This window comes from Vicugna pacos, chromosome 31 (genome assembly GCF_048564905.1).
Source record: "Vicugna pacos chromosome 31, VicPac4, whole genome shotgun sequence".
Taxonomy (NCBI): domain Eukaryota; kingdom Metazoa; phylum Chordata; class Mammalia; order Artiodactyla; family Camelidae; genus Vicugna; species Vicugna pacos.
Window position 1 is genome coordinate 17605633 of NC_133017.1, and position 18031 is coordinate 17623663.

Sequence of the window (18031 nt, forward strand, 5' to 3'; positions counted from 1 at the left end):
GAACCACTGACCAAAATAATTATTCGTTGGATCCCAGGTGGTTGTGGGAAAAGTAGATTTGACCTGAGCAGATCTGGGGGCCAATTAGAAAAAAACAAAAAAAAAACATTAGTCTAAGAACGAGAGCTAAAGGTTAGAGTTGACCACCTCTGGAGTGAGATGCAGTCAACCCTCAGTATCTGCAGATTCCAAATCTGTGAATTCAACCAACCACAGAACCAAAAAAAAAAAAAAAAAAATCCAGAACATTTCAAAGAGCACAGCTTGAATTTACTAAGATCCTGGCAACTATTTACATAGTATTTACATTGCATTTACAAGTATTTACATATCACTTACAATGTATTACATGTTAGAAGCAATCTAGAGATGACCTAGAGTATACAGATGTGAGTAGGTTTTATGCCATTTTCTGTAAGGGATTTGAGCATCCTTGGATTTTGGTATCTGCGGGGGTCCTGGAACCAATCCCCAGTGGATACCGAGGGACGACTGCATAGACCACACAGGCAATCAACAGCATGATTAACAGTGAAGATGGTTTAAGTAATATTTGCCTCCTTATAGGTCCACGATAAGCAACTCAGGGGAGGCTAGCTTTGTATCTTTCCCCAAAGAGATCCTATTTGGGAAGGTAAGGGAAACACAGTTGATGGAGTGAATGTTTCTGGACTTTAGGAAGGCCTTGGACAAGCAGTCAGAATGCCTCTGCATTAGCTGTAAGCTAATTTTTATTGTGAATAATTCTGTTCATGATTTTTTCACCAGCCTATAATTGACAAAATATATCCAAATAATAATTAGAGCCTGGAGAGTGGTTCTTAATTACAGGCCATGAAGTACTTACTGCTCTCGTCCATTTCTAGCTTGTTCCCTTTCTATCAGTGGTGGTTAAGCTGCCACGTTGGTGGTGCTGAGCTGGACCGGGGTGGAGGTGGGGGTGGGGGTGGGGGTGGTGCAGAACAAAGATATCATACAGGAGGGGAGAGACGGTGGGCGAAGCATAAAGAGATGAAGAGATCAATGCAAAGCTCTTTTCTTTCCCCCTTCTCCCTCCCTGATGATCCCCCACTCCAAGAGAAAAAAATCAAGCTTAAAAACCCCAAACCCGACTGCCTAAGTCCATGATGAAAGAAAAATGATTAAACAGCAGTGTCTGCCAAAAAGATGATGAAGTCTATATGAATCAGCCAAGTGACTCAGCAGCTAAATAAAAGCTTATCTTGAGTGTTTGGGCGAAGGGAACAGGTGGTCCTGCTCTGCTCTGTGGTCAGTCCCCCTGGTATTGGCAGGCTCAGGGTTCAAGAGAGGCAAGGTCCACAAGGCCAAAGGGCTGGGGGGATCTCTTGCAGACAATGCCAGAGCCGGCCACGATAAGCCCGGGGAATCACTGAGAGGAGTGACGAGCTGCCTTCAAATATCTGAAGGGCTAGCAGCGGGGAGAGGGTTTGGGTTTTCTCTATGTGGTTCCAGAGGACAGAGCGGGCTTGGAGCTATTCCTTGCAGGAGCCAGATTTTGACTCCACAGACTCTATCGACTGCTAACTCTACTGACAGCTTTACTAGACAACTGCTTGTAAGAGGTAGTGAGGTCTCCATTATTGAGGGCAGTCAAACAGAGGCAAGACGACCACCTTGTGGGAATGTGGCAATGGTGGGGGAGGGGGAATTAAGAATCAAGTGTTGTGTGAGGGCTGCACCCACTGGCCTCAGAGATCTACTTAGACTATTCAAAATCCAGTGATGCCTTTATGGCATGCTCTTCCTTACATTTTAGTCTTCTGAAACTTGTTTGTTTATCGGTGAGCTGGAGTGATCAAGACATCATTCCCAGAGGACCACAGTCATGGCTGAGAATCATGTTATTTTCTTCCAACCCTTCCTGCCTCTCCTCCTTTCCCCTACTTCAGCCAATTAAGACAGATCTCCTTGTCCATCCTCCAAAATCTAATTTTTAAAAATATAATTATCACAGATGATGCCTCTTGTGCAGAATGATGGGAGAGCCACAGAACAGAAAAGTTGCAAGGACCATGCTCAAAAAGAATTCTTCTGGCCTCGACCATTGATAGAATGTTAAGGAGGAGGCAGTTTCCAGAGAAAATGTAGCTGTTACTGATAAGTAGACATTTTAAGGAAGATAAAGTGAAGGCTTAGGGGAGAAATATTGTTCCAAATTCTCTCTGGATTTTTTTTTTCCTTCTGGGTTGATGATCTTCTCACAGTTGGTGTTGACTCAAGTTAGGTTGAAGACAATACAGTCCAGATTCCTCATTGTCCAGAAAGAAGAAACTGAGAACCGAGCACCGGGGGTGGAGGTGGGGGTTAAAGTCATTGGTCCAACCAAGGTCACCAGAGCCTCCTGGCAGAGCATGTAGTCAGAACTGCACGCTGCAATCTCCGGTCCCCCCACCCCCTACCCCAACCTTCACAAGCCTGGGAGCCCCCTCTGTGTTCCTTCCTGAAAAGGGTGGGGTCCTAGTTGCCCCTGGACTTTGGCCAACCAGGATCTGGGCCTTAGGCTGCATCTCGAAAGTTGTGAGCAGAAAAACTCAGCCCCTGGCTGTATAGTTCTGCTCTAAGCCCTTCATTTCATTGGTTTTCAGCTGGCCACCCAAACCCAAACCCAAACCCAAACCCAAACCCAAACCCAAGAACCACCTTCCAACTCCTTGACCTTTCTCCTGGTGCTCAAACATCCTCAGGGTCAGAATGTGAAGCTCTGCTTTTCCCCCAAGAAGTAGCCATATCTGAGGGGCTTCTGGGCTGGGGCGCTCCCTTCCAGAGGGCGGTGTGACAGCTTCCATCCCTTTGACACAGCAAAGTCCCCTCCGAAAGGGAGTCCAGATACAAGCCTCCTTCTGCCAGTAGAGGAAACTGGGAGACCAGTGAGCCCCCTTGCAAACAGGACCAGTAGCATAATTTGCGAGGCTCCGTGCAAAGTGAAAACACGGGGCCCCTTGTTCAAAAACTATTAAGAATTTCAGGACCTGGGCAGAGCGCATCAAACCAAGTGTGGGGTTTCGAGGTCCCAACTCAAGAAGCCCAGCCTGCTTGGCTGGGTCCCAAGTGGACTGAGACAATACCTGTTTAAAGTCCAGGAATGAAGGAGCCAGGGGGAACTTCTAGTTCCCCAAATGGATGCTCTGTTCATCCCCAACATGCATCTCTGTTTCCTCCCTGTCAGCAGGTCTGCCAAGGGACCACCAGGTCGCTGTGGTGGTTCTAGAAGCTGGCATTTCATCCTTCCCATGTTTTCCCCTCCAACGCAGTATGCCTCTCCATCACACCCTCATTAATCCTGAAGCTGTTCTACTTAAACGCAACCAGAGGGGTGGCGCATGTTTAATGCGAAAGATTAACGTTCGACCGGGCAGCAGAACCGTGAGATTTTATTTGGGACTAGGCACCAGCCAGGGGCGCAGTGCATCCCTCCACCCCTGCGGAGCGGGGAGCCCCTGTGCAGGCTAACTCGGGCTCTCGCCTCCTGGGGGCGCCGTGCCCCAGCTCTGAGCCCCCAGGGAGCGCCGAGCGGGGCGCGGGGCGCGCCGGCACTGCAGGGTCTGTCCCCGCTGGAGCCTTTCGCGGTGCCCATGCGCCCCCCCGCGCCCCCCGCCGGGTGCTGCACCGGACCTCCCCGCCTCCTCGCCCCCTCCGCACCTCCGCAGCCCCTCCCGCGCCAGCTTCCAGAAAGCTCCCGGTGCTTTCCACGGCATTCTTTGGGCGTGAGTCATGCAGGTTTGCAGCCAGCCCCACAGTGGGTGGATCCCGGGCAGAGCGTTATAAATGCAGGCGCCTCACGGCGCTCCGCACGCGGCGTCGCTAGGAGGAGCGCGCAGGCACCGGGCACCGCTGACCGGTGAGCTGTCCCCACCCTCCCTGCCCCTGCGCAGAGCCCCGCGGGACCGATGGGCGGGCGGGGGTGGCAGCCGGGCGAGAAGAGGACGACCGCCGGTAGTCACAGGGCCGTCAGAGGGGCGCTTTGGATGGAGTCCGGGTGTCCAGGGAAGGGAGATGGCTGGAGCGCCATCGCCACGCAGCCGAGCCGAATTGCTGGGGTCAGCGCACAGGCAGGGACTCAAGGGCCCTTTTTTTCATTAGTTCCAAGCACAGCTCTGTGGGGTGAACAGTACAGGTGTGACGATCTTCCTTTTGTAAAGATGTGGAAAGTGAGACTGAAGGACTGACGCTATTGCCGGAGGCCCAGGCTAGTGAGCAGAGCCCGCCTGCGCTTAGAGCCTTCCTGCAGCATCTTCCTTGGGAAGGTACTGATCTCCAGTGATGGTTGTCAGCCTGCGCTCACGAGTCATCTTGTTTGCTCCGGAATACTCCGGTTCTCTGGATGCTTATGAGTATGCTGTTTTGATTTAAATATATGTTGCCGCTCCTTAAATCCTACTGTTTCTGCTTCCTAATGCACCAGGGCACCTCAGAGAAACGTCACACAGCCTCCATCAGACTTCAGACATCCGATTCCACTGTCTCATTGTGTAGATGATAATCTGAAACCTGAAGAGGTTTAGGACCAGCTCTGAAGATAAATGTCAAATAGGTGTCAGAATTGGGATTAGAACCAAAGCCTTGACCTCCCAGAATTTCTGGACTTAAAAAAAATAAAAGCAGCAGCAGCTGATTATTGTTATTCATTTAAGAGTGAGGTTAGGAATTTAAAAGTAAATACATATACTATGAAAGGATGCCTGCGAGAGTGTTCATTATAATAATCGTGGGAAATTACAGACAATTGAAATGCCCAGCCTTGCGGGATGGCAAAATAAAGTCCATCAGAAAAAGGACTATTACACAGACACAAAAGTGTGCTTGAAAGCAAAGGGTCTGATTGTATAAAAATGCATAGAAATAGAAGGAACTATACCACGGTGTTAATGTTTGCCTCGTGATGGTGTGAATTACAGGTGAATGATTTTCTCATTTTTCTTTTTTGTGAGTGTTCTACCGTTGGGAAGGCAGGAGGAAAGGAGCTTGCGCTTTGGGCTCTAAAGCCCAGCTTACTAGCTGCGTGACCAAGTACCCCCAACGGCTCCCTGTGTGGGGGCGAAGAGGCTGTCCCCTAGTGCTGGGGGAAGGAGGGCCTTGGGATGGCTTGTTCAATCAGAGCAGTTGGCAGCCAGGCACCCTGGCCAGGAGATAGAGATGGAGATGGGAGGGGAGGTGAGTCAGTGCAAAGGGAAGGCAGTTTGGCTGCACAGCTGCTGTTCTGTCGTCCTTGGACTAGTGTCAATATCACCTCCAAGATTGTTAGAAAAGCGGACTCTGAATCAGAATCAACATTATAATAAGACTCCCAGGTAATTCACAGGTGCTTTAAAGGAGCCGATCTTTTCACTAAGGCAAAGCCACGCAGTTGGGGGGGATCATAGGTGGCATCTGTGTGCCCACTTCAGTTCCTCTGTCCTTTTCCAAATATGCCACCTCCTCCCACTTCCCCAACAGATATTGCCAATGCCCATGATTGGTCCTACATCAAATTTTGAAGGAGTCAGAATTTCTTATGGTTACATAAGACCCTTGTGTTTACAGAATACATTCCCATCTCTGAGGTCCATATTAGGTCCATTTCACAGATGAAGAAACTGAGGCTCAGAGATTTAAGTGACTTGATGTCAAGGAAAGAACACTGGACTAGGGGTTCGAGGCCTGGGTTCCCATCCTGGGGTTGCTATGAGTGTGCTGCAGGCCTTGGGGAGCCCCGTCCTGTCTCTGGTTCAGCCTCCCATCTGAGGTGGAGGGACTGGGCAAGAGACTGATCTCTTCCATCTCTGAGCTCCATGGTTCCCACAGCCCCTGGGCTCCTGGTGGAAGATCTCATACTGACTGCTGAATTTCCAGACTCCTCATGCAGTGCTCTGGCCTTTGGCCTCCCTGCCTCTCTTTTCCTCAGGACCCAGTGCCCTGTCTTCTGGTCTGAACCTCTTTCAGAATCTCCTGTATGAATTTCTCAGAAGTCTTCACTATCAGGGGGCCTCTGTTGGAGGGGTGTTTCTTGCTGGCTGTCTCTCTGGCGTGACAAAGGCTCTGTCCCTGCTTGAGGCGTTTCAGGCCTCAGTGAGCAGCTGGGGCAGAGCCTAACAGACTTTCTGGCGGGCCTGAAATAGCGCCCTGGCTCCGCCGCCCACCCCGTCTCTGGGGAAGGCAGTGACCCAGCTCGCCTTTCCTATGCTGCTCGGGAACCCAGCTAAGGAGAGGCTTTCCTTATTCATGTTCTACCAAGGGTCCAGCTGGGCCCACTTAGCTGAGAGCAGCCTGTGGATGTGCACAATTTCCGGAAGGGGAGACCCCCTTACCATTCTGTTATGGAAAATGGGTGAATTCAGATGAGCAGTTGGTGGAGGGGGATGCAGGGGGAGGGTTTCTATTTTGCAACAACTTCAGCTTCTGGGAAAGGGTCCATTGTGTAAGACCAGCTGGTCCAGGGCTCAGGGCTGCCAGCCGGGTGGCTGCGGGAGGACCTTGGCAGACACCCTGCCGCGGGCTTGGAGGGACCAGCTGCGTGAAAGGGACCTGGCAGAGCAGAGGGATACGTTCTCCCAGAGGGACTTCTCCTGGGGAGGCTCCTTGCCTACCCGCCCCCAGTTAATCTTTTGGCTTTCTCCTCTCTCTCTGCTCCCTGAAGACAGTTGTCCTCCCCTCCTTGCTGGACTCCCATCCATGCATCCTGCCTCAAGTCACAGGCTAGGGATGGAAAATGGATTTATTTCCCTGTACAGACCCAAAGGGTCTGAGCCATCACTGCCTTAGACTCTTGAAAAGCAGTTTCAGGTGGTGTTGAGGCTTGGTGTGGACAGCGCTATGACTGATTGGTGATGCCTGATGTGGGCAGGGTTGGTGATGCACACAGCAGCTGGCTGGCTGCACTCTGGGCTGCAGCCCCCACTTTAGGGGAAGAGGAGAGGCCAGTTGAGTGACCCAAGAGAGCTGTTCTCAGGGTTTGTTTGATGTGAGCAGGTATCATCAGATAATGCCCTTTCTGGAGGCAGAAATCACGTGTGCCTTTTTCAGGCATGGTCAGCTGCTCGGGGGAGTGGAAGGGAGGAGGAGGAGGGAGAGGGCAGCTTGGACTGGAGTCTGGTGGCCCTGACTCTGGAGTTCCTGTTTCTTTTGTTTTAGGCTGCTGTCCTGTGGTTCCTCCCCGTACCCATTGTCTCCGCTTTCCTTTGAAGGTGCCCAGTGGCCAGTCTGATCCTTTCTTGTCACTTCTCCAGGATTAAAGTGATGCCAGCCGAGGGGGTAGCCAGGGGCGAGGTCTCCGCAGGGCTCCCGGGAGGCCACTGCAGGCAGCAGGCTGGGCCAGAAACCAGCGGGCTGTCTAGCTGTTACCATGACAGTCCCCTGTTCTCTACAAACAGAGGCGTGCTAGGATTCCAGAACCGGAGAAGGAGACAGAATGAAGACTCTGCTGCTGGTGGTGGGGCTGCTGCTGACCTGGCAGAATGGACAGGTGCTGGGTGACAAGGCCATCTCAGACAAAGAGCTCCAGGGTAAGTGACCAGGTGTCCTAGCACACGTCGCCTTGGTCAGGGTTAAAGACCATCTTTATCCTGTGCGTTGGATCTGGTTTGCACTGCTCGGACCCCTCTCTGAGCCCTCTCTCGCCGGCTCCCTGGCCTAGGCTCTCTGTGGTCAGGTGGGCTTCTAGGCAGTTTCAGGTGGGTCCCAAGCCCTTTCTGGCCACTGCATCTCAGGCCCAGAGCCCACACCTTCTCCAGGAAGGTCCACCAAGCCTGGACCATTGGGGCCTTTGTGGATCTGCCCTTCTTGAGTTTCCATAGCCCTTGAGAGCTGTACCTACCACCTTTCCACTTAGAAAATCAGTCCTCCAGTTCAGGAAAGGGGAAGTGTCATTCACCACGAGCGCTTGTCCTCTTTAGCAGCCAGCTGGTGGTCCCTCTGCTGCCAGGCCTTTTCTGAGACCTGTCCTCCCTCAGCTCCACTCTCGTCCTCCTAGCTGACCAGTTGGGTGGCAGTTAAAAATCCAAACATTGAGATCAGACCTGGGTGTGAGTCTGGCTCTGCCTCCCCCGCTGTATGAGTGTCTCCATTTCTCTGAGACTCTGTTATCTTCATTTGTACAATGGCATGAAGATGGTGCCGGAGCATTAAAAAAAGCCGTACATGTGGTATCCGGTTCTGCTCTTGGCCCAGGATAAGCACCAGGGAAGTGCCGGCTGTTCCTCTGTCAGCACTTCGGTGACATTGTCTCATTGCACAGGGTTGTGTCTGATCAAGTCTCCTTGAGACATGGTGCTGTTAATTCATCTTTGTGTCCCCATCACCTGACAAAGAGGTTCAGATGTTTGGTTAAACTGAATTCCAGAAAGACTTGTATCCACAAGAATAATATTTTATCTTTTGATGCTCAGCTATACTTTCAGGATTTTTTTTCCTTGAAAACTTTCATCTGCAGCTGGGTAGGTTCCTTCTCCAGAGCCCCAGGGGACGACTGGGTCGTCCCTCCTCTGGTGTGTGTCTGCACCGATGGTTTGCATTTCTGAACAGCGGGGTGGGTGTATGGATTCTCAGTCCCTGGGTCTGCATGAGCCCTGTGACGGACCTGTGTCAGGGCAAAGCTAGGGCCCAAAGGCTGCCTGCTAGGGGAGCTCCCGGCCTTGGCAGCCCCTAGATCCACTGGCCTTCCCGACCCTTCTGGCTAGTCCCAGGATTATATCCTCAATGGCATCCTTTCCGCTTGCCTCATCTACCTCCCTGCGCTTCTCTTGCAGAAATGTCCACTGAGGGGAATAAGTACATTAATAAGGAAATTAAAAATGCCCTCAAGGAGGTGAAGCAGATAAAGACCCTGATAGAGGAGACAAATGAAGAGCGCAAAACACTGCTTGGCACCTTAGAGGAAGCTAAGAAGAAGAAAGAGGTAAGGGTGACCCCCACCTTGACCCTCTGCTGCAGGGGAGGGAGTGGCCATCGCTCCTCCCCGTGCCCTGCCGGGTTGCCGTGGTGACCTGCAGTCCTTCCAGGCTGTGTCAGCTGATACTGGGGCTGTGGTTAACAAATAGGAAAGGTTTATTTGCTTTTGAAAGCTTCAAGGGGTGAGATCTTGGATCTGGTTTTGTTACAAGCCTGGCCCAGGACCTGCTGCCCAGATTCACATCAACAGATATTTCTAAACCCCGACTATGAGTAAGCTCCAAGGCAGGCTTTGGGTGGGGGCTGTCACTGTCACGGGTTAGGAAGGGGATGGCATTCTACCTTCAGGAAGCTTTACTAGGCGGGGCGATACCTTTGGGGGTACAACAGGCCACACTGCATTGCCCACGCCTTTGTGGAGTTCTGGACTACTTCATAAAGGGATACTTGGGCCTAGGACTGAACATACAAAACACGAGCACTGTACCAATAAACGGCTTATTTAAAAAATCAAGAGTCTCCCTAAGAGAATCTTAAGATCCTACTCCTGCTGCCACTTTCACGACCCATAACGCATGGAGCAAAAGCATTCGGAAGACTTGGAGAAGTTCTGCGGTAAAGAAGCACCTGTGACTTCATTTCACCCAAGTGCTTTCCAAATCGAATTGACTAGCGAATCCATTTATTTACTTATTTTTTTCATGGATAGCTTTTAGCGCAATTCCATAGAAACCACTTAAGGAAATGTTGGCCTGGATGCAGCTCTAACTTTCTTTGCAATGTAATGCCCTTTCTGGGCATCAGTATTAGTTCTCGCCATATCATAAGACTCCTCCTAGAGCCCACGCAGAAGTAGCAATTCTTGCTCTCGAATTTTTGTGGTTCTCACTGGAGTCTGAGATTTGACAATCCAGGTTTTATGATAGAGCCCGTCAAGTTGGGGAAAAGACTTCATTATTTCTTCTTCTTTTTCTTCTTTTTTTTTTTTTTTTTTTGTCTCATCTGTATCCCACCACATCCAGGAACAGACTGTGGGCTTTTTAAAAAAAATTGTTTTTGAAGAGTAAGTTATTTAGGTTTCTTGGCGGTGGGTGGGGAGGTAATTAGATTTATTTACTTATTTACTTTTAGAGGAGGCGCTGGGAATTGAACCCAGGACCTCGTGCATGCTGAGCATGCGCTCTACCACTTGAGCCTCACCCTCTACCACCATTACGTGTTAATTGAGGAGCTTGTGAACTGGAAAGAAAGGAAGTGGGCAGTGTGGCTCATAGCCGTGCACTGGCCCAGTAGGAGGGGTGGTGGCCTTCCCCGGCACAGAGCAGGGGAGCAGGTGGGAGATCTCACATAACTCAGCCTTCTCCTGGTCAGAGCGTCATAGTGCAGCTTTGCTTTGGGGTGTGGATGGTCTACTCAGTTCTTCTTTGAAGAGTAATACTCTCATCTGTGAAGATTATAATATCAAAAAGCAGAAGAGAACTGGGATTTCAAAATGTAGAACAGATAAACAAGATTATACTTAAAGCACAGGGAAATATATACAAGATTTTGTGGTAGCTCACAGCGAAAAAAAAATGTGACAATGAATATATGTATGTTCATGTGCAACTGAAAAATTGTGCTCCACACTGAATTTGACACAACATTGTAAAATGACTATTACTCAATAAAAAAATGTAAAAAAAAAGCAGAAGAGGAAGTTTTCCCATAACTCTTTTACAGTTCACTTAACATTTGATCTGTTTCTTACTACTTTTAATTAATTAATTAATTAATATTTTTATTTTTAAAATTTCTTTACTGCTTTTCCTCCTCTGTATTTTACTGACAGCGGCTGTACTCAAAATTGTGAATTTTTAACATAAAAAAGTGCTTATTAGAATCTTTAAAACTTATTACAAACATCTGTTGTAATGCTGTCCTCTGATTTTTGTAGGTACCACAATTTGCTTAACTTGTCCCCTAGTTTTGAGCATGCAGGTTGATTCCAGCATTTTTTTTTTTTTGCCATAAACAGATATTGTAACAAATCTCTTCAGGCATATGGATTTTTCCTTTACTGCAAGAATTCCTTGGGATAGCTTCTTGTAGACATATTGTGCCAAATGTCACGGTCATGTTAGAGAGCTTTAGTTAATAGTAGTTTGTGACTTCGCTTTCGGAAGCTCGCCTATTCCTGCTGCATCGAGCCAGAACTGGGGGCTGGAAAAAAGCACCCCGTGTGGCCAGAAGACCTGGCTGGGCGGTGGGGGCCGGCACCACTGCCAGCTTTGGGAAAGGGAAACCTGTGGTTTCTGTGGCTAACCCCGCCTGTGCCCTCCTGCAGGATGCCCTAAGTGAGACCAGGGATTCCGAAGCAAAGCTGAAGGCATCCGAGGGGCTGTGCAACGAGACCATGACGGCCCTGTGGGAGGAGTGCAAACCCTGCCTGAAGCAGACCTGCATGAAGTTCTACGCGCGTGTCTGCAGGAGCGGCTCGGGACTGGTGGGCCAGCAGGTGAACAGGGGAGCCAAGGCTCAGGGTGCGGAGTGAGGAGACCCGAAGGATACAGGCTTCTTTGATTCTGCAGCCAAATCCGAGGGTGGGGGTTCCCCCACCAAGCGATTCTCCCACACCAGCTGAGTGTCCTCCAGTTCAACTCTATTAGAACGCTGTCTACCTGGGGACCGCATCAGACCCCACAGGCTAAGAAGGGCTCAGTCCCCCAGAAGTCCTACCCGCCCCGCAACTCCAGCCGCCAGTCACAAGTCCGGGTGGTTACCTGCACTTCTGACCAACGGGCTATAGATTAGAGGCTCCCATAACCTCCTCGTTGAGTTGTTATAACATTTAAAACTTACTAGAAACATCCTCCTTGGGTCCAACATCACTTTGCTATGGCAGCTCACAGAGGAACATTTTCCATACTAGATTTATCAGTTTGCTATAAAAGGGCATAACTCAAGAACAACTAGATGGAAGATGGAAGACATGCACATGAGCAAGGGGTGGGGAAAGAGGGGAGTTTCTGTGCCCCCTCCCTGCACGGCCCTCTCTAGCTCCTCATTGGCTCGTATGTTCACCACCTCAAACTCCCCAAGCCCGTCCTTTGGGGTTTTACGGAGGCTTCACTGCATAGGGGTGATTGCTCAACTCGTTGGCCATTGGTCATTGGTCATTAACCAGACCTCCTTCCCCTCTCCCCTCCCTGGAAATCAGGGGTTGGGGCTGAAAAGTCCTACCCTGTAGTCTCCTGGTTGGCATCCCTGGCAGCCAGCCCCTACCCTTAGGTGCTTTCCCAGAGTCACGTCACTTGCCTAACAAAAGACACCTTTATTGCTCTTGTCACAGGGAATTTCAGGGGTTTTAGGACCTCTTTGTCTGCAAGCAGACAAAGACTAAATATATATTTCTTGTTATACATCACAGTATCATAGCTTCATTGTGCATCACGGATGCAATTAATTAGTTCTGGCTGCATGTGGGCCACGATCAATTGTTAATGTCTGCCCTGAGCGCAGTAATGTGGAGTCATGAAGAGCACGCGTGCCAGGTATTGCCACCTTAGGAGACTCTCCTCCGGCAGTTATGAGCTGCGTAACGTAACAAATGGCTCCATGGTGTGGCAGTGCCCTGTGTCCAGACGAATTAAGACTGTTTGGTCCATTAATGTCGATCCCACCTTCCCCTGCAGGCCCTTCCCTAAAATCGTTTGAGTTGGCCCTTGGCGGAGCAGGGGTGGGGGTCACTGGTGGCCAAAGAGGACAGCAGACTAGTCTCATGTGACGGGCCTCGTGACTCTCTTAGCCTCACAGGCCTTCCTAAGCTCTTTCCTGCTGGGGTCAGTGGGTGGAAGGGCATTGGCCCGAACAGTTCAGCAATGGGCAGCCAGTCCCAGATGGGCCTTCCACCCGCCACCTGCTGTGACACTGAGTGGACCCAGGTCTGGGTGCAGCCAGTAAGGGGCCAGGCCTGGCCCATCTTGACAAGGGAGAGGCGCTGGAGGCTGAGATGGCGGGGAGCTCCCCCTGACGGTTGTCCATCTGCTGTCGCAGCTCGAGGAGTTCCTGAACCAGAGCTCCCCTTTCTACTTCTGGATCAACGGGGACCGCATTGACTCCCTGCTGGAGAACGACCGGCAGCAGAGCCACGTGATGGACGTCATGCAGGACAGCTTCGCCCGCGCGTCCAGCATCATGGACGAGCTCTTCCAGGACCGCTTCTTCAGCCGGGGGCCCCAGGACACTTTCTTCTACTCACCCTTCGGCCCGTCCCAGAGGAGATCGCTCTTCTTCAATCCCAAGTCCCGCTTCGCCCGAAACTTAATGCCTTTCCCCATGTTCGAACCCCTGAGCTTCCACAACATGTTCCAGCCCTTCTTCGACATGATACACCGGGCCCAACAGGCCATGGACGTCCACCTCCATAGCATGCCCTATCACTTCCCGACGGCGGAGTTCCCAGGAGGTTAGAAAGAGGGGTGGGACCTCACAGCCTATTTAGAGGCTGACCCGTTAGATGCTGAGCACCATGCCCAGGCTTTGGCATGCCATCTCAGTTTCCCCCCAGCGACCTTGTGAGGGCGGTACCATCCCTATTTGATGGAGAGAAAACCATGACGGGGTGGTAAAGGAGGGTGTCCCGGGTTTCACAGCTGAACAGTTAGGACCCAGTGCAATCTAGTCCTGCAGGACTTGGAACCTGTGGTCTTTCAAGTTTACCAAGTTCCTTCCAGCAGCTGGTGGGCACGACATCAGTACCCCCTCTCAAGAACCAGACCCCTCCCTCTGAGAACTTAGGGGCTCTATGTGCACGCCGTGGATAAACTGGGAACAAGTTACATAACCAGCTCATGCTACAGTCAAGAAGGCTGTTTGTGTCTCTAACCTTAGGGGCCTGGTAGAGGATGGGCACACAGTGAATATTTTTTTGACTGGATGAACTCTGACACGGACACGAAAAGCCCAAATGTTTAGAAGTGATTTCTTTCATTGAACCAATAGACACTTGTTGGCCAACCCCATCTCTTAAATGCTTCAGTCTGACTAGCACTGGGATTTGGCTGGAAATGGATTGGAAATACAGGAGGGTATGGAACTGAACAAGGGTTTACTGCATATCCACAAGCAGGGAGCCCTGTGTTGTAAGGAGGCTCTAATGAGGACCGTGTGCCCACCTCCAGGGGTCCTCCCGACCCGCCAGGGGGAGAGAAATGAGCCAGACAGAATGCAGAGGAAAATGGGGCTAGGATGCCAAGGAGAAGTACAAACAGCAAAGGGAGCGTGGAGACGGGACAGGTGTCGCCAGGTGGAGAGGGTGGGAGGGAGGCCACACTCAGCTCCAGGAGCCCTGAGAACTACCTCCTGGTCCCACTGCAGGTAGCCCTGAGCACGCCCTTGTGTCTGCGGGCAAATAACCAGATTCCAACCTGCTCTGCCCGCAGAACCATCTCAGAGGGCCGAACCGTAGTGAGGAAGGGCTCAGAGGGATGGGGGTGGCCCAGTCCCAGCGTGGCTCCGAGTGGTCCCTCAGCATGAACCCCCCCTTCCATGTGTTTCCAGAAAATGCTAACCGCACCGTGTGCAAGGAGATCCGCCACAACTCCACGGGGTGCCTGCGGATGAAGGACCAGTGCGACAAGTGCCGGGAGATCTTGTCTGTGGGTGAGTCCCCGGGGCCCCGGCACCTCCCTGGGGCTGCCTTTGTGCGGTCAGACGGATGGGAGTTGGAAAGCCAGCTCTGCTGCCTTCCAGCTGCAGCCCTGGGGCAAGTCCTTTGCTCCACCTGGGCCCTCATCTCTGGCTGGGGGCTAAGATGCAGGGTTGCCCCGGCGACAGGAGGCAGAATACACAGTGCCCACCGCATCCTCCGGCGTGGCCAGCGGGCTGTCTGCAGGTGGGGCCTCTGTTAGTCTCAAAAAAGCTGTCATCCTTGGATTTCCCCCAGTTAGTCTGTTCGTGTGGGCTGGGTGGGGGGCACAAACCTAGTAGAAATGCTTATTTATTTATTTTTTTTGGCTGCAGTTGAAATTCTAGACAGCGTCGATTCTGTTCAACAAACTGTGGCCATGTGTTTGTTACTAAACAGCGTTCTAAACACTTGACAAACCTTTACTCTTTTCTCCAGTATAACCGAGGCGGCTACAGTTATGGTCCCTCTCTTACAGAGGAGGAAACTCAGAGAAAGGTTCAGTCACCCGCCCAGGATCACACGACGCCCCTTCCCAAGGGTGTCTGGGATGCGTTCTCAGCCAGGGCTGCTGTGTTCTCTCCCCTGAGCACGTGGGTCTCGCCTCGTGGTACCTTAGTTTCCCAACAATGACACAGCACTCCCTTTGGTTGGTTGGTCCCTGAAACAAAGAAAATGCCTCCCTTCTGCTTCTGTTTTATCAGAGGGGCTAAATTCTTCCTACTTGGAGATAACCCTTCCCGGCTCACAATCATCTATGCGCAGAAAGAGTTAACTGTTTCCCTTGCACGTAGTGGATCGATCTTGTGGCTTTGCTCTTCCTTAACCCTTCCGGGCTAGGCCTTCAGAACCTAGTTAAATATTCCTAGCCTCTTTCCTGTGACTCCAGAAGCCGCTGCAGAACGAATACAAGTGCGGTAAGAGGCTGATGTGCTCACCTCGTAAAACAGCAGGGCTGGAAGAGCATCGATTTCACGGCACCTCACAGTCAGAAGCCACGTTAGACGTGCAGGTGCCCAGACTCAGATCGGTGCCCCTGGCACTGAGCTTAGCGATCACCAGTCACGGGTTCCTGAAACAGCTGTTTTCTGTTCTTCATTGAGGAAGATTTAAGACCTCTTCTCTAAGGTGCTTGCAAGCATGTGAGTGTGAGCTGCTGGGACCTCCAGACATTTTGGACCAGATCATTCCTTGCCGTGGGGGCAGCCCTGTGCGCTGGAAGGTGCTTAACAGCATCCCTGGCCCCTATCCGCTGGATGCCAGTAGCCACCCCCCACCCCTGTTGTGACAACCAAAAATGTTTTCAGACCTTATCAAATACCCCTGGGTGACACTGCCCCAGGCGAGAGCCACTGTTCCAGACTAGGTTCTCAGTGACTGTCCTGAGTTTTCAATGATTCCCTGGTAAGAAGAATTAAGGTTATTCATTACATATTTTTTTCAGCCAGGCTTCCTGTTAGTAATTCTGTGTCTTGCCCCACCTGACATTTTCTTTTATTTGAATAGAAATGATTGCAGCCGCCACTGTGAAGTGTACAAAGACTTCCTCCTTCCCCCTGACTTGCTTGGGTTTGATGCGCTCTCCTCGTGATACTTCTAAAAAATTAAGGAGAGAAAAATGCACCCAAAGAAGAATCAGTGATGTCACTAAGACACTGTTTATTCTCACTGACAGCGTCTACCAGGACCGGACCTTCTGGATGAAGGAAGCACGGGCTGACTTACATTCCTGGGCGAGCTCCCGATTTCGTCCTGACAGCGGTCACTTAGAGTAGCCCTTCCTGAGGTCCCGGCTGTGCGAACTGGTGGCCGTTAGTGTTTTCATCCTTTTTTAGCCCTCTCTTCACATTTCTACTGTTCTGTTTTGTTATTTTTTCCATCTCTGGGCAGACTGTTCAACCAACAACCCTGCTCAGATGCAGCTGCGCCAGGAGCTGAACACGTCCCTCCAGCTGGCCGAGAAGTTCAGCAAGCTGTACGACCAGCTGCTGCAGTCCTATCAGCAGAAGATGCTCAACACGTCCTCTCTGCTGGCACAGCTGAACGAGCAGTTCAGCTGGGTGTCCCGGCTGGCCAACCTCACGCAGGGCGAAGGCCAGCAGTATTTCCAGGTCACTACGGTGAGTCTGTCCTGACCGCACACAGAAGTTGGGCCCTAGGTGTGGTCTAGCGGTGACGTGTTCCTTCCCTGTGGGTAAAATGGGATGAAGATGCCAAAGGGGACCACTTCTGGTTTTGGCTAAGCATATATTGAATGGCAGAAAACAAAACCTTCAGGTACAGTGGTGCATGGAAGCCTCATGATCCCATTTTCCAGGTGAGGAAACTGAGGTCAGATAACCGAGGGGTGATCACCTGGGTCTCTGCCCCTGACCGCCTGGCTGCGGGGCCAGGGCCCTTTTCACAGAGCTTCTTGCTGCCCCACCCCACGTTGCAGATGGCTCATGAACTGGCCCACTGTTCTCTCCCCAGGATGAGAAGCTTCTCTCTAGTGCGGGGAACTTTTTTTTTCCCTTCCCTGGATTCGTCTCCTACCACTGCCTGCCCAGTGGCTGCCCAAAGGAGACATGGTGGCTTGGAAACCACGTTTTACTCAGTGGGGGCTCCCCCGGGGCTGGTCATTCACAGATGGAATTCACACCCACAAACACGTGTCTCTGAATTAGGGCATTTCTGTTCGCAGAGTGGTACAGACGTCGAGATTAGTAAAAAGCAAAGGGGTCAGCTGCTCAGAAGTAAGCCTGATTTGAGCTGCCAAATGAGTCTGCGCTGACCACGGTTTCCGCCCCTCTCCTGCCTCCTCTCCTTCTAGGTGAGCTCCCACAACTCCGACCCCAGCGTTCCCTCCGGCCTCACCAAGGTGGTTGTGAATCTGTTTGATTCCCAGCCCATCACTGTGACGGTTCCGGAAGAAGTCTCCAATCCTAAGTTCATGGAGACCGTGGTGGAGAAAGCACTGCAGAAATATCGCCAAAAGCACCGGTGAGTGTGCGGGCCTCGCTGGCGGCCCCTCCCGGCCCAGCAGGTCCCTGGAGGGGGCCGGAAAAAAGGGCGAGTCCCCGCTCCAGCAGCCTGAGCCCAGCGGGAAGCCAGCAAGTCTGGGAATTTTCTTTTTCTTTTGGACAATGTTCTTTCTGGGTTGGTAAGAATGGGAGTGTTTGTTGCTACTTCTCAGTGACTATCCCCTCCTCAACCCTTTTTCTTCAGGGAAGAGTGAGATGTGAACACTGCTTTTCTACATATGGGGGCATCTGAGTCCCGCTGCCCCCGAGATGAGCCACAGGCCCCTAGAGAGATCGCTGCACATCACCATGTGACCAGGCCCCGGGCTAGAGGCCCTCCTGACTCCCCCACCCCATCCCCACCCCTGGCCCCAGACTCTCTTCCCTCTGGACTCCACACTCTAATGCCTGCATTCGCTGATCATGGGAAGAGCTTCCCTGCATGCCATTAACTCAATAAACCGCCTTGTAATCTGAA

The 18031-nt window shown here is 51.5% G+C and overlaps 1 protein-coding gene and 1 long non-coding RNA gene across 2 annotated transcripts; one reads left to right on the forward strand and one right to left on the reverse strand.

Moving 5' to 3' along the window:
- Window positions 1-3371: 3371 nt before the first annotated feature.
- On the reverse strand, window positions 3372-7370 carry LOC140690563 (uncharacterized). The gene is made up of 2 exons (XR_012065864.1): window positions 7157-7370; window positions 3372-4531 (listed from the first exon to the last, which is right to left on the reverse strand). It is a non-coding gene; the product is annotated as an uncharacterized lncRNA (long non-coding RNA).
- Window positions 3706-18031, forward strand: CLU (clusterin). Its single transcript, XM_006203288.4, has 9 exons — window positions 3706-3859; window positions 7368-7499; window positions 8742-8890; window positions 11210-11380; window positions 12919-13330; window positions 14425-14526; window positions 16442-16671; window positions 17364-17533; window positions 17759-18031. Exons 2-9 carry the CDS (start codon window positions 7406-7408, stop codon window positions 17766-17768), a joined length of 1338 nt encoding a protein of 445 aa, XP_006203350.2. The 5' UTR covers window positions 3706-3859; window positions 7368-7405; the 3' UTR covers window positions 17769-18031.